Source organism: Mizuhopecten yessoensis, unplaced genomic scaffold (assembly GCF_002113885.1).
Source record: "Mizuhopecten yessoensis strain PY_sf001 unplaced genomic scaffold, ASM211388v2 scaffold2369, whole genome shotgun sequence".
In the NCBI taxonomy this organism is placed as follows: Eukaryota; Metazoa; Mollusca; class Bivalvia; order Pectinida; family Pectinidae; genus Mizuhopecten; species Mizuhopecten yessoensis.
Window position 1 is genome coordinate 1,110,091 of NW_018404512.1, and position 14,865 is coordinate 1,124,955.

The window sequence follows — 14,865 nt, forward strand, 5'->3', positions numbered from 1 at the left end:
GCGGTATCATCCGCAAAAAGACGGACCTATGATGTTATATGGTCAGGGAGGTCATTAATAAAGGCTAAAAAACAAGATCGGACCGTATACTGACCCCTGGGGTACACCGGATGTTTTCTTGACCTTTGACGATGTATCACCCTCCAGGATATCCTGCTGGTACCTGTCTGAGAGAAAGCCTCTGAGCCACTGGAGGTTGTGTCCCTTTACTCCGTACTGTTGTAATTTGTATAATAACTTAGAATGATTAACTTTATGAAATGCCTTGCTTAAATCCAATACAACCACGTCTGTTTTCTTACTTATATGTACATTTCTTGCAAGGTCTTCTGTTAACAGGACTAGCTGTGTTTCGCATGAACGTTTTTATCTTAATCCATTTTGAAGGTCATACATGATGCTATTGTTATGAAATGTTGTACCAAGTTGTAGGCGATGACGTTTTTTAACACATTACATGGGATACAAGTACATTGTAAGTGAGATCGGACGGTAGTTAGACGTTTTATTTTTCTCACCTTTTTTGAAGAGTGGTGCAACATTTGCTGATTCCATGGAGGAGGGAGTTGACCACTTTGGTATGACATTGCAAATACTACCTGCAATATAGGGGTCAATGTGTGATGGAGCTCTCTCAGGACTAGGTGCTTTATAGAGTCTGGTCTAGCTGCCTTGTTCGGGTTGAGGTTTTTGAATAACTTATCAATGCCTGGGATCAAAAAAGAAATATCTGCCATTAGTTCATACTAACCTGTACAGGCTGTAGGAACTGTCTGTGGATTAAGGTTTTTATTATACAACATATTAGCTACTCCCTGCTGCTGGCATAGATGTTTCAAGCTCAGTGGGTCATTTGGCTTGAACACGGATTGAAATTGTTTTTTTTAAATATTAGCCTTGTCAATGTTACCTGTGTAAAGGAGTCCATCTCTTTGTATTGGTCCAATACCGTGTGCGTCCTGCCTGCTTAATTTTAAGAAGCTGAATAGGTTTTTGGTTGATTAGGATTTTCTGTTTCTAGTATAACGAGGAGTTCTTTGAGGTTTCTGTTATGTGATGTTTCGATTAATTTCTGAGTTAGCCGGTTTATGGTGCAAAAAGTTATTTAGTCTCTTACCATCCGAGACTCCCTGTACTTGTAGTACAGACTGTCTCTTTTCCGGATATGTCTCCTGATCTCCTGCGTTATACACGGACGAGTTCTTGGATCCTACCATTTTTGCTGGGATAGCTTCATCAATACCGGTGTTGAGTTCTGAGATAAGCTATAAACAGAGACCCCGTGGTGTTAAAGTGGTGGTTCTTAATGAAGTCTGATTGAAACGACTTCATTCTTACCCTAAGTTTACCCCTGTCTGCCTTTTTATTCAAGTGTATAACCTAGGTTTCTGCTTGACTGACTTACTTTGTACAAGTGTATAACCTAGGTTTCTGTTTGACTGACTTACTTTGTACAAGAGTATAGGCCTAGGTTTCTGCTTGACTGACTTACTTTGTACAAGTGTATAGACCTAGGTTTCTGCTTGACTGACTTTTTTGTACAAGTGTATAGACCTAGGTTTCTGTTTGACTGAATTATTTTGTACAAGTGTATAGACCTAGGTTTCTGTTTGACTGACTTACTTTGTACAAGTGTATAGACCTTGGTTTCTGTTTGACTGACTTACTTTGTACAAGTGTATAGGCCTAGGTTTCTGCTTGACTGACTTACTTTGTACAAGTGTATAGACCTTGGTTTCTGTTTGACTGACTTATTTTGTACAAGTGTATAGACCTAGGTTTCTGTTTGACTGACTTACTTTGTACAAGAGTATAGGCCTAGGTTTCTGCTTGACTGACTTACTTTGTACAAGTGTATAACCTAGGATTCTGTTTGACTGACTTACTTTGTACAAGTGTATAGACATAGGTTTTTGTTTGACTGACTTACTTTGTACAAGTGTATAACCCTTTGTACAAGTGCATAACCTAGGATTTTGTTTGACTGACTTACTTTGTACAAGTGTATACCTAGGTTTCTGTTTGACTGACTTACTTTGTACAATTGTATAACCTAGGTTTCTGTTTGACTGACTTACTTTGTACAATTGTATAACCTAGGTTTCTGTTTGACTGACTTACTTTGTACAATTGTATAACCTAGGTTTCTGTTTGACTGACTTACTTTGCAGACTTACCTTAAGTTTACCCCATTCTGCCTTGTGTACAAGTGTATAACCTAGGTTTTTGATTGACTGACTTACTTTGTACAAGTGTATAGACCTAGATTTCTGTTTGATTGACTTACCTTGTACAAGTGTATAGGCCTAGGTTTCTGTTTGACTGACTTACCTTGTGCAAGTGTATAGGCCTAGGTTTCTGTTTGACTGACTTACTTTGTACAAGTGTATAACCTATGTTTTGGTTTGACTGACTTAATTTGTACAAGTGTATAGACCTAGGTTTCTGCTTGACTGACGTACTTTGTACAAGTGTATAGACCTAGGTTTCTGTTTGACTGACTTTCTTTGTACAAGTGTATAGGCCTAGGTTTCTGTTTGACTGGCTTACCTTGTGCAAGTGTATAGGCCTAGGTTTCTGTTTGACTGACTTACCTTGTGCAAGTGTATAGGCCTAGGTTTCTGTTTGACTGACTTACTTTGTCCAAGTGTATAGACCTAGGTTTCTGTTTGACTGACTTACTTTGTACAATTGTATAACCTAGGTTTCTGTTTGACTGACTTACTGTGTACAAGTGTATAGGCCTAGGTTTCTGCTTGACTGACTTACTTTGTACACGTGTATTGACCTTGGTTTCTGTTTGACTGACTTATTTTGTACAAGTGTATAGACCTAGGTTTCTGTTTGACTGACTTATTTTGTACAAGTGTATAGACCTAGGTTTCTGCTTGACTGACGTACTTTGTACAAGTGTATAGACCTAGGTTTCTGTTTGACTGAATTATTTTGTACAAGTGTATAGACCTAGGTTTCTGCTTGACTGACGTACTTTGTACAAGTGTATAGACCTAGGTTTCTGTTTGACTGAATTATTTTGTACAAGTGTATAGACCTAGGTTTCTGTTTGACTGAATTATTTTGTACAAGTGTATAGACCTAGGTTTCTGCTTGACTGACGTACTTTGTACAAGTGTATAGACCTAGGTTTCTGTTTGACTGAATTATTTTGTACAAGTGTATAGACCTAGGTTTCTGCTTGACTGACTTACTTTGTACACGTGTATTGACCTTGGTTTCTGTTTGACTGACTTATTTTGTCCAAGTGTATAGACCTAGGTTTCTGTTTGACTGAATTATTTTGTACAAGTGTATAGACCTAGGTTTCTGCTTGACTGACTTTTTTGTACAAGTGTATAGACCTAGGTTTTTGTTTGACTGACTTAATTTGTACAAGTGTATAGACCTAGGTTTCTGTTTGACTGAATTATTTTGTACAAGTGTATAGACCTAGGTTTCTGTTTGACTGACTTACTTTGTACAATTGTATAACCTAGGTTTCTGTTTGACTGACTTACTTTGTACAATTGTATAACCTAGGTTTCTGTTTGACTGACTTACTGTGTACAAGTGTATAGGCCTAGGTTTCTGCTTGACTCACTTACTTTGTACAAGTGCATAACCTAGGATTTTGTTTGACTGACTTACTTTGTACAAGTGTATAACCTATGTTTCTGTTTGACTGACTTACTTTGTACAAGTATAGACCTAGGTTTCTGTTTGACTGACTTATTTTGTACAAGTGTATAGACCTAGGTTTCTGTTTGACTGAATTATTTTGTACAAGTGTATAGACCTAGGTTTCTGTTTGACTGAATTATTTTGTACAAGTGTATAGACCTAGGTTTCTGTTTGACTGAATTATTTTGTACAAGTGTATAGACCTAGGTTTCTGCTTGACTGACGTACTTTGTACAAGTGTATAGACCTAGGTTTCTGTTTGACTGAATTATTTTGTACAAGTGTATAGACCTAGGTTTCTGCTTGACTGACTTACTTTGTACAAGTGTATAGCCCTAGGTTTTTGTTTGACTGACTTACTTTGTACAAGTGTATAGACCTAGGTTTCCGCTTGACTGACTTACTTTGTACAAGTGTATAGGCCTAGGTTTCTGTTTGACTGACTTACCTTGTGCAAGTGTATAGGCCTAGGTTTCTGTTTGACTGACTTACTTTGTACAAGTGTATAACCTAGGTTTCTGTTTGACTGACTAACCTTGTACAAGTGTATAGGCCTATGTTTCTGTTTGACTGACTTACTTTGTACAAGTGTATAGACCTATGTTTCTGTTTGACTGACTTACTTTGTACAAGTGTATAGACCTAGGTTTCTGTTTGACTGACTTACTTTGTACAAGTGTATAGACCTAGATTTCTGTTTGATTGACTTACCTTGTACAAGTGTATAGGCCTAGGTTTCTGTTTGACTGACTTACCTTGTGCAAGTGTATAGGCCTAGGTTTCTGTTTGACTGACTTCCTTTGTACAAGTGTATAGACCTAGGTTTCTGTTGGACTGACTTACTTTGTACAAGTGTATAACCTAGGTTTCTGTTTGACTGACTTACTTTGTACAAGTGAATAACCTAGGTTTCTGTTTGACTGACTTTTTGTACAAGTGTATAACCTAGGTTTCTGTTTGACTGACTAACCTTGTACAAGTGTATAGGCCTATGTTTCTGTTTGACTGACTTACTTTGTACAAGTGTATAGACCTAGGTTTCTGTTTGACTGACTTACTTTGTACAAGTGAATAACCTAGGTTTCTGTTTGACTGACTTTTTGTACAAGTGTATAACCTAGGTTTCTGTTTGACTGACTTACTTTACAGTCTTACCTCGACATACACTGCATCGTCATCCGACAACCCTGGTAGTGTGGTGACTCGACTGACCAAGGTGGGATTGCTTGTCAGGAAAAGATCCAGGATATTATCCTCGCTGGTTGGTTTACTTACCATTTGTCAAGGTTATGATCGTCCATGATATTGATGAACTCTTGGTATATGGGAGTGATGGGCTGATCGTCCTTCCAGTTTGTAAAGAATCCTCCCATGTGAATCGGGGGAAATTTAAATCACCCAATATCCAAGTATGACTCTCGTCATTTGTTTTTTGTTTTAATGTGTCTGATTTAGTAAGCTCTTCCACACTCACCTTATCATGCTCCTTTGGCTTGTAATAGGAGGCTGCATCACAGGTACTAGCCTCGTCTGTCAATACACCTATAATTTACTCAAGGTTACTAACTCTCTCCCTCTAGTAAAATGAGCCCGTTCCAGAAACTATGTGATTTTGTCATAACCGTTCATAGTATCACATCGGGAGTAGTCTAGATCGACAGGGAAATATTGTTTCTTTAATTTGATGTATGATTTGCCATATTTCATGCAGGTCAATTTTCGGTAGACTTCATGAAATATCGAAAAATGGTCGACCTCTGCGCTGATTGGTCCGTTAAATTGAGAAGCCAATCAGCACAGAGGTCACAGAAGTTAGAGAAAATGGCAGGCTTTGTTCAGATTTCCGATCGTCAGCCCGAACAGCTTGAAAACTGTACTCGGGTGTCCGACATGATAATGTAACGTCATGAACTATAATACAAGTAAGTTTGTTTCCTAGAAACACTTTACCGACATTGAATAGTGGACATGGCGTGTGTTAGGCGCTACCCACTAGGGATAAAGTGTGTCATCCCGAGGACAGCACAGCGTCCAACCAACTGAAATTCGATCATTTTTCGATGTTTCTTAAAGTCTTACGAAAAGTATACTGCATGATATATGGCAAATCATACATCAAATTAAAGAAAACAAATGTTTCCTGTCGATCGATACTGCTACCGACGTCATATTGTGACACCATTGCATGTTTTATGTAACGGGGTCATTTTACTAGGGGGACGGGGTTAGCAACCTAGATTATATTATAGGTGTATTGACAGACGAGAGTCTAGTACCTGTGGCTACATATAGCGGTTTAGAATCACAGATTTCTTATCTCACCCGAATCAGCTCACAGTTGGTCGTAAGATGTGGTTGACCACATCCTCGATCTCTCTACACTCTTGGAATATGTCATAGCAAAATTAAAGGCACGGAGATAGCTGTTTGATTGGTTTCATGTGGAAAAAACCTGACCAATCGCTAGACTGATACCTCTCCTCTGGAGATTACAAAGGAGAGACGCCCGACTTCAAAACCTGTCCATTTTTACAGTTAAATGATGAAAGACATGTCCTTGGTACAGAGACACATACATCGACATGAAGATATAAGGGAGATAACTCGTATGGAACTGTTACAATTGACAAATTCTGGTTACAAAAAAAGCGATATAAAATGAATAAGGTAATTGACGCTGTTGCATAAACGATGAATAGCAATATGTTGCAGCAAAATATCTTCTTTGTTTGGCTTTCTGCATCCTCAAATAAATATTTCATTTCTTCATATATTTACCAGTTATTTTACACTAAACAAGTTAATTAAGTACCTTTCATAATTGAACTTTGCAACGGACTTTGAGCACTTCTACTCACACAGGTGTTAGGTTTCACATCCCTAGTACCCCGAGGTGGCAGAAATAGCAGTCACTTTTTCCCAATATTGTTTTGTGGTTCACCTCGCAGGAATCTTTCACAATTATTAGAACGTAGCTTTCGGGCGCTGAAGGGGCCCGAGCGAAGCTCTTTAATTACATATGCGTGCGTAAACAGAGTTGTTCCATATTGCCTTCAATTTTGTTATCGCCCGGAAGTAGACGTCAAAGGGGGAAACCGGAAGTGTATTATTGATGCAAAGACAATTGTGTTTCAATCCATACATGGACATCTTAATATAGTGAAAACAATCTTCATGTTTTATTACTTGTTTATTTAGATAAAAAAACTAGTATACATTCCTAGTAAAAAAGGTAATCACACAAAATGTTATACAAACAGGCATGAACTTTCGTTCAGAGATTATCAAACTATGACGTCACAAACACGTCCCACTCAATCGGCTTTCATCGGTTATTTTCGGAAGGATGAAAAATAACCGGAACATTTTGGAACTGATGTCCTTTGCATTTATCTCTTTCTCGGAGCTTAAAGACTTTTTTTTAATTCAGTTTTTGCCACAGGGACACCAAGTAAAAATGCGTATATTTTCTCGAGATCCTTTTTGTCATCAGCCAGATTCTGTTAAAATTTCTACCGGGAGATATCTTCAAAAAGAGCCGGCTTTAAACCAATAAGTCAACGTGTACATTTATGTTTTCATCATCAAAAATTTCATCAGCTTTTGATTTCCATTTGTTGAGAATACGAACGAAACATTTTACATTTTTGAAAGTCTGGTTACAGTGTTTACATAATTTAGTTATGCATCGCCACCACTCGTAAAAGAAACAATAATTAATGCATTAATGTCGAAATCAGCAAAAACGCCTCTTTTCAGCAACGTATTACTTGTTCACAACGCGTGCCGATTTATAACTAGTAACAGACAGAAACTGTTTAATTCTATTTGGCATCATTACCTGTCAAACCTCGGTGACAGTTACACAATTTGATATTCAATCCGGTGTTTCAGGATGGAATAGTAATTGAGACTGCATATCGATATAACGACAATCTCAGTTACATCAAAGTATTACAATGTTGTTGTTTTTTTCTTTCTCTTTTTAACTTACATCTCTATACACTTATTTAGACTAATTGTCAAATATGTAATATGCACTTTTTTCTGTAGCAATAACCAAACAGATTTTTCCCAATTTATCTCAATCATTCTTTTTTTGTGCCGTGACGGAATCACGCAGAGGATTTAATTCTTAATGTGGGAGAAAGCTAGAAAAATCCAATGTAAAATAACTAAACAATAGAACATAACTTTTGAGAGGGTAGAAAGAAAACCATGATCTCGCTTCTAGTAATGCGAACTTTCTGTAATACTATACTGCTGTACGATAAGAATTTATTGAAATATCAATTTGGGACTGAACAGGTTCAGCCAATGATACCGTGGCAAGTTCGACCCATGTAACACATACAAAGTCGTAAAATTGGCGGTAAAATCTGACGTTGCATGCTTCAGGACGTCATAATTGAGCTGATTCCAATGAGAACCGAACTTAAGCGAATGACTGTCCGAACTCACCCTATGGTGGGGCTTGTTCGGCCATCAGATTTTCCGTTATGAAAAGTTAAATAAGGTTCAAAAACGGACGTGCGGCTATACTCCCAAGAACGGACCATGACAGAAATGGGCCGAACTTGCCCCGGTTTCCCCTATTGTTATGTCGGTCATAATCACATTAGAGCTTGTGTTTTTTTGGTATTCCTCGACTTGGCGACATTAAATAAAGTTTATCTTATCTCATTCTGAAAGCAGTATTCTAAATCAGTAAATATCAGAGCTCAACAAAAGCTACGCTCTTTTACGGCTTTTCATATTAAGTGGTATTTTGTGTTTTTGAAGTTGTCTCCCTTTCTTCATAGCTTACAGGTTTTAGTGGCAGCCATAATACTCAGAATAGTGTTGGTACTTTTAAGACTATCTTTCTGACATTATCTACAGTTATCTCACTATTAAACTGTCGAGGAAGGGATCGCAGTCTGTCGATCAACCTTTGCTGATCCTGTAAAACTATTGGATATATATTTTGTTTGTGTTTTGTTTTTTTTGTATTTGACTTTCTTTCCTCACCTTGTAATATCTGGAGGCAACCAGTTTGCAATTCTTAGTCCTCGTTTACATTAGGGTCGACTTTTTATATCATCAACATATTCTTATACATCGTATGCACTTTGTAACGACTATGTGTGTGATAAATTAGCTTTAGTTATTTCCAAAGAATGAAATAATCGCTGAAGCCCATTCATTAGATAACTTTATCAATAAGTCCAAGGGGAACAATGCATCTTAATTAGACAATGTGTTTCACGGAATCAATAGCACTCTTTGTGTGTGGTACGTGCTGTTGGATTGGTCTCTCGATAGAAGGGGAATTCCCCGTTATGTTAATTACATAGTAACTAGTAATATGTGCACCTACCCAATGGGAATATAGATATTTAAGTGGTATGCAAGAGGGCATTCTTTAAACCGCTGTTCTGCTATTGACGAGCATGAACGTTCCAGTGATAAAATGTTATTAATTACTGCAAATGCGATACTACTCGCCTTCATCAACCTGTTACAGAATACAGGAGCACAAGGTATGGACACGTTTCAGTCTAATCAGTCCCCGTTATAGCTTAATACTTCATGCTTTATATGTATTTCTACAAATCTACCATTTTTTTATGCTTTAGACATCTGAGTTAACATTATAATGTTTGCATGTTTTTTAATGCCAATCATCCGATATTGACTCTATTAAAGACGCCGATGAATGTTTCTACGATCAATTAGTTTGCAATTGCTTACTATTCGGCATTTAAATTTTTAATATCATTGATTACTGATTTTAATGAATAACATATCTTAACATATGCAGGAATTAGTTACATCTGTTTTTACGAAAAAATCGTATTTGATCATCGATATTCCTTTTTTGATATTTAAGGCAGCCTTAACTTTGATGAAGCTTTATTTGTAGCTTTTTACGAAATTTTGTTTTGTTTTCAGTTGTTATCAAAGCAGTATAAGTTATATTATGTACTCCTCCTGTCTGAGCTGACTTTACATTTGGTTCTAAGGACAGATTTCACTTTGCTATCTTGAATCATCATTAGTCCTACAATACTCTGTGGTGTACATGTATATACGTATTCTACATTAGCTGGTTCTTGTTCATATACTGACATAAATCAGAAGCGTAGGAATGTTAACGTTATTCTCAAATACATAACGAATTGTTAGGTTGTAATGGGTTTTTTTTCGGGAAGGCAATGTCAAACTAAGTCCTGAAATGTATCAAAACATGTACAGCTGTGCATTATTTCACCAATGTAAATATTTGATTGGATTAAAAAAATACAAAATATAAAAATATCTTAATGATCGTTACGCAAGTTTATTTCTCTTGTCATATTGATTTCATTTTATCGCGAACAAAACAAGTGTCTTAATAAGTGTCATATGACAATGACCTTTTGTTTATTCATGTAAACAGTTACAAAGAGATTTTATGGAAGCAAGAACATATTGTTCTTTCATTTACTAGGGAGTTTCATAAAGTTACTAACATGTGTGTACATATGTAAGTAACGATTTGAACGAAATAGACACGGCCGTAAACAAATAATACTACATTCTTCAATGCGTATGCCTTGTTGTATAACCGTTATAGACTGAATGATGACTATGCTGTAGGGCCTGGTTAAAGTTCTACAGTTAAATTCAATGTTTAACCGGAGCACTCCGGTACAAGATAGCTATTATAATCCTGAGCTTGGTTTTGTTGGTTAATTGGTTGTATAGGGTTTAACGTCATATTAGTAACTAAGGTTTGTTAAGGACGTATGTGATCACTGACTAAGAAAACACGTAAACTACTAAATTGTATTTACATTCTGTATGCTTGGACCCATTGGCGAAAATTACATTTATATTTTCATAATACAGGTGACCTCATCACTGCGTATTGGTACTTTTTACTCTTGGGAGCAGGTATTGATTGTTACGTCATTGGTCTGTGTGAGAAAATTATGTCGTGTTCTCAAAAATTGATGACGTTTCTCTCACAAACAAGTGACGTAACAATCAATACCTGCTCCCAAGAGAAGATAAATCTGCAATACGCAAAGACGGAATAGCTCAAATGAGGTGTGTAAGGTGCATGACAATAATATCCGACTTGTGTACATTCTACAAATTAAGTTTTGAAATAGGAAATATATTCTGTTTGTTTTGTTGTCATGTTGCTAGGACCCCCAGCAAAAGTTTTGTATTTTCCCGAAAAAACACAATGAAAGCATAAATAAAAATAATTCCGGCATTTGTTTTTATTGCTGTTCGTTACTACATAAATAAATAGAAACAAATGCCGGTATTATTGGTATTTATACTTTCATCAGAAAAAATCAAAGCACTTAAAAATGTAAATAAAAGGAATGAAATTATTTTTTTCAACATTCATGAGGTCATAACAAAATTGGCTTTCTGAACATATACCATGAATCGCGTTAGAGATATTGCGGTGTACTGTGGTGGTGATTAAATCATACAAGTAAAAAGAAAATTGCATATTATATATATATATATTTTACGCCTTTGATCTCTTGTTGTAACTAAATGTATTCCTGCTTGCTGCTTACGTCTCCTTGCTAAGGTATATTGTGTTTTAATGGTGGTGATCAACTTGAGTCGCATCATGGATATAGTTAAGTTTGGTTTCAGTAAAGAAGAAATTAGGTGTAGCTCACCAAACACTCGCTTAAATGGTATTTAACTTCCATTTTAGCTTCCTATCAAAACAATAATAGAAAAGTTGAACGTTCATATACCACAAGGTCAAAAATATATGCCAAATTCCGAACCGAGCGTACTTCAAACAGATTTTAAATAAACGTCAACAACTATGTCTGATCTTTGTTAGTCAAAATGTTAACAAGTATTATGAAACATTAACCACTTTTCAAACCGCATGATACTTACATTTGTACATGTATTTTCAATTTTTTTTTATGACAAAATGTACTTCAAATCGCAAACAGATGACATGGCTTCACATATGTAATGTGCCCTGTAGAAACACTGTTTATCATTTTCAATGTGAAAAATCCAAAACGAGTATCATCAATCTTATATGAAGGGAAACGAATGACAGATTCTTTTGATCACATATATATATTTTTTGGGATATAGTTGTTTTTTTTGACCTGGTATTTTTTGCGATAATAAATTATCTCTTTATCCTAAAGGTGATATTATAAATATACATACATATCATATATAGAGGATCTGTCATAATTTTCCCTTTATAATCGATTTATGATACAAGGATTGGATTTTTTGTGTTAACGAGCCTCTGGCTAGAAAATATAAAAAATCCAAAACGAGTATCATATATCTAATATGAAGGGAAACGAATGACAGATTCTTTTTATCATATGATACAAAGTAAACTGTATAATTGTGATATGAACAAATATTTTGCACTTGGCTGCACCTGAAACGATGAAAATTGCGTCCGCTTCACAATGACGTGACGTCACATTGATTGTTCCTATTCGATTGTGACGTCATTTCCGGAGTGATATTGCACACGTTACATAAACTTAATTCATGTGATGGCTTTATGACACTGCATAGCACGGTATGTATATGATAAATGTTTATACAGTACTTACATTGAAATCAACATACTGTTCGATCATTACAAAAGCATTACTAACAGGGCCTCATAGAAACTAGAGAAGTCATTGGGTGCCCATCATGTTAGAGCGTCAGACATTTACATCATTAGTTACATGAGTCTTCTTTTTTCAACAGTATATAAATATACAATAAAGTAAAACGGTGACATTTCAAATTTAAAAACAGATTTCATGATATAAGGGCGGGCGTTACTCACCATCATTCGCTTACAAAATAAAAGCAGCACTATTTTTAAATATACACTTGTTCGTCGATGATACTTGTTTCAGAAACTGTGGTCTATTTGGGTGATGCTATTACATTACCTTAATATCTTATGTAAGAATACAAGGTACTGACACCTGGTATATATTCGGGTAATCATCCTGTTTACGGAACACCCACTCACCGATACAGGTACATCATTAATTTGTGAACTCGACAGCCGTTATATATAGGATATAGAAACATCATCAACAAACTTCTACCTCTTTTTAGTATTATTCAACCATTAGGCAGTGAGTAGCTTTCTCTGTAGATGTAATGGAAGCCCTTGGTTATGTGATAATGTCAAGGGAATTTGATGATTTTGATACGCAATCCACCCAACTATAAGTATGATATGTGTCTCAATGTTACAGTTATACAAAACATTTTTGTTCTCTTAATTAATATGATTGATTTGTATTCTATACAGACCCCTGTCTTCCGACAACCTACCACCTTCTTGATGACTCATGGCGCTCGTCTGAATATGATGAATCTGATGTCGGGTGTGATATAACCTTGACGGAGAGATGGTACCGCCCCGTTTCCGGTGCTGGTGTTTCCATGCCGACGGACGCACCGGCCCTGAACAAATGTGGTACTAGGTTTCCGATATGGATGGATGACGGTAGGTGTACTCCCTCCCCGAACAACATGTCATCTTTTTTTGTATTAATGAACAGTGGGGAGATCACAAAGGTATCTTTTCTACTGCTAAAAAGTTCTCGTGTACATTATCCTATCTACAAGTTGGTTAGCTGACAGCTATATCTTAACCAAAACTTCAGCAATTGTCACACTCTTTGTGTTTCTACCTATAGGTTTAAGATATCATTGTGTTTATTGATAGGAAAGTTTAAACTAAAATAAAGTTATATCCCTCATACAAAGTAATATCCCTCACACAAAGTAATATTCTTCATACATTATTTACCTAGTTGTTACTTCAATGTCAGCTTTCTGGTGTATTAGACCGGGTATGCCTATGTCTATGAAGATTCATCTAATGTGTTTCATGCGTTTGTGATCTAACTTGGGTCCCAAAATGTTCATTCTCTCCTGCAATGTGCTTTGCACGAAAATGTCTGTCCTGCCGATGTGATGTCTCCTCATTCTCTTATGATGTCATATTTGCTTTTTTCTTAGTATTTTGTTGTTTTTCAACGCATTTTTCAATTATCCTTTTCACTTTTCGGTAAAAAGACTATAGGAAACTATCAGGGAAGTGCTTTTTATCTTGAAATAAAAAGGTAATATTTCTTCTTTTACAGTTTTACCAGACACCTCAGACATAACAAGTGTAAATGTATGTATGCGAAGCCTGTATTCAGCCTGCAAACATACATGGAGCATACGGGTGAAGAAGTGTAGTTCATTTTATGTCTATGAACTAACACAAACAAGTCTTTGTGCAGCTGCGTATTGTTTCGGTACGTAAACTCTCCTGCTTCTTTTTATAATTGATTATCATGTTTTTTTATATAACTTCATAATTATCTTTATGTGCATAACAATGGCTAGCAAAAGCGTGTAGAAATATCATCAAAAATTCACCAAGCAAATTAACAAACCATTATTAGAAAAGGCAAACGTCAAAACCTTTTCACATATACATCACACATATAAATTAATAATGTCTCGGATTACTTATGCCGTTTGAAACAAGTTGCAATATTTAATAAATAAAAAGAAGAGAGAAAATACCAAATTATTTTGAAATTATATATATTAATAGTATGCAGATAGCTGTATTGAAGTTCTTGTGCTAGTGGTTTTAGTACATTTCAACGTACTCCTGACATGATTGATGTAATGTTCTAAATAGCAAAGTGATATTCAACACCATGTCCATATTAAAAACAATAATGCTGAGGTTCTGCTAAACATGTACAATGTATCATATTGAAGAAAGGTTATTCGGTTTGCTGTTTGTGATAACTATAAAAGGTAAAACATGTACCAATGATATTTTACTACCAAGGATGTTTGATATTTTTAGGGTCTGAATTACCGTGTCCTGTCGGGCAAACATCTGACACTGGCTTCACTCCTGGATGTGGAGGTAGGTTAAATTACATTGACTATTTAATTCCAGTAGTTGTCAATAAGGAGGTAAATACTGTTAAAGCAGCATATATTAATCAAGGAGAGAAATAAAGGTGTCGTTAACTTTAATTAGACTAATTAAAGTCAATGACTTCTGTCAGATTTACTGTAGACATGACAACGTTTATAGTACAACAGTAATGATAATAATGTATTGCTCGAAATCTCACGTATGTGAAATTTAATCTGGAATAAACATACAAATGG

The 14,865-nt window shown here is 35.8% G+C and overlaps 1 protein-coding gene across 1 annotated transcript in view; it reads left to right on the forward strand.

Annotated features, from left to right (window-relative positions):
• The first annotated feature begins 9,073 nt into the window (after window positions 1-9,073).
• LOC110445795 (von Willebrand factor D and EGF domain-containing protein-like) overlaps window positions 9,074-14,865 on the forward strand; it is a 30,088-nt gene continuing 24,296 nt past the window's right edge. The window contains exons 1-4 of the mRNA XM_021490585.1: window positions 9,074-9,200; window positions 12,983-13,180; window positions 13,824-13,982; window positions 14,552-14,614. Of these exons, the coding sequence (XP_021346260.1) occupies window positions 9,131-9,200; window positions 12,983-13,180; window positions 13,824-13,982; window positions 14,552-14,614 (490 nt within the window). The 5' untranslated portion in view covers window positions 9,074-9,130. The remainder of the gene's footprint in view (window positions 9,201-12,982; window positions 13,181-13,823; window positions 13,983-14,551; window positions 14,615-14,865) is intronic.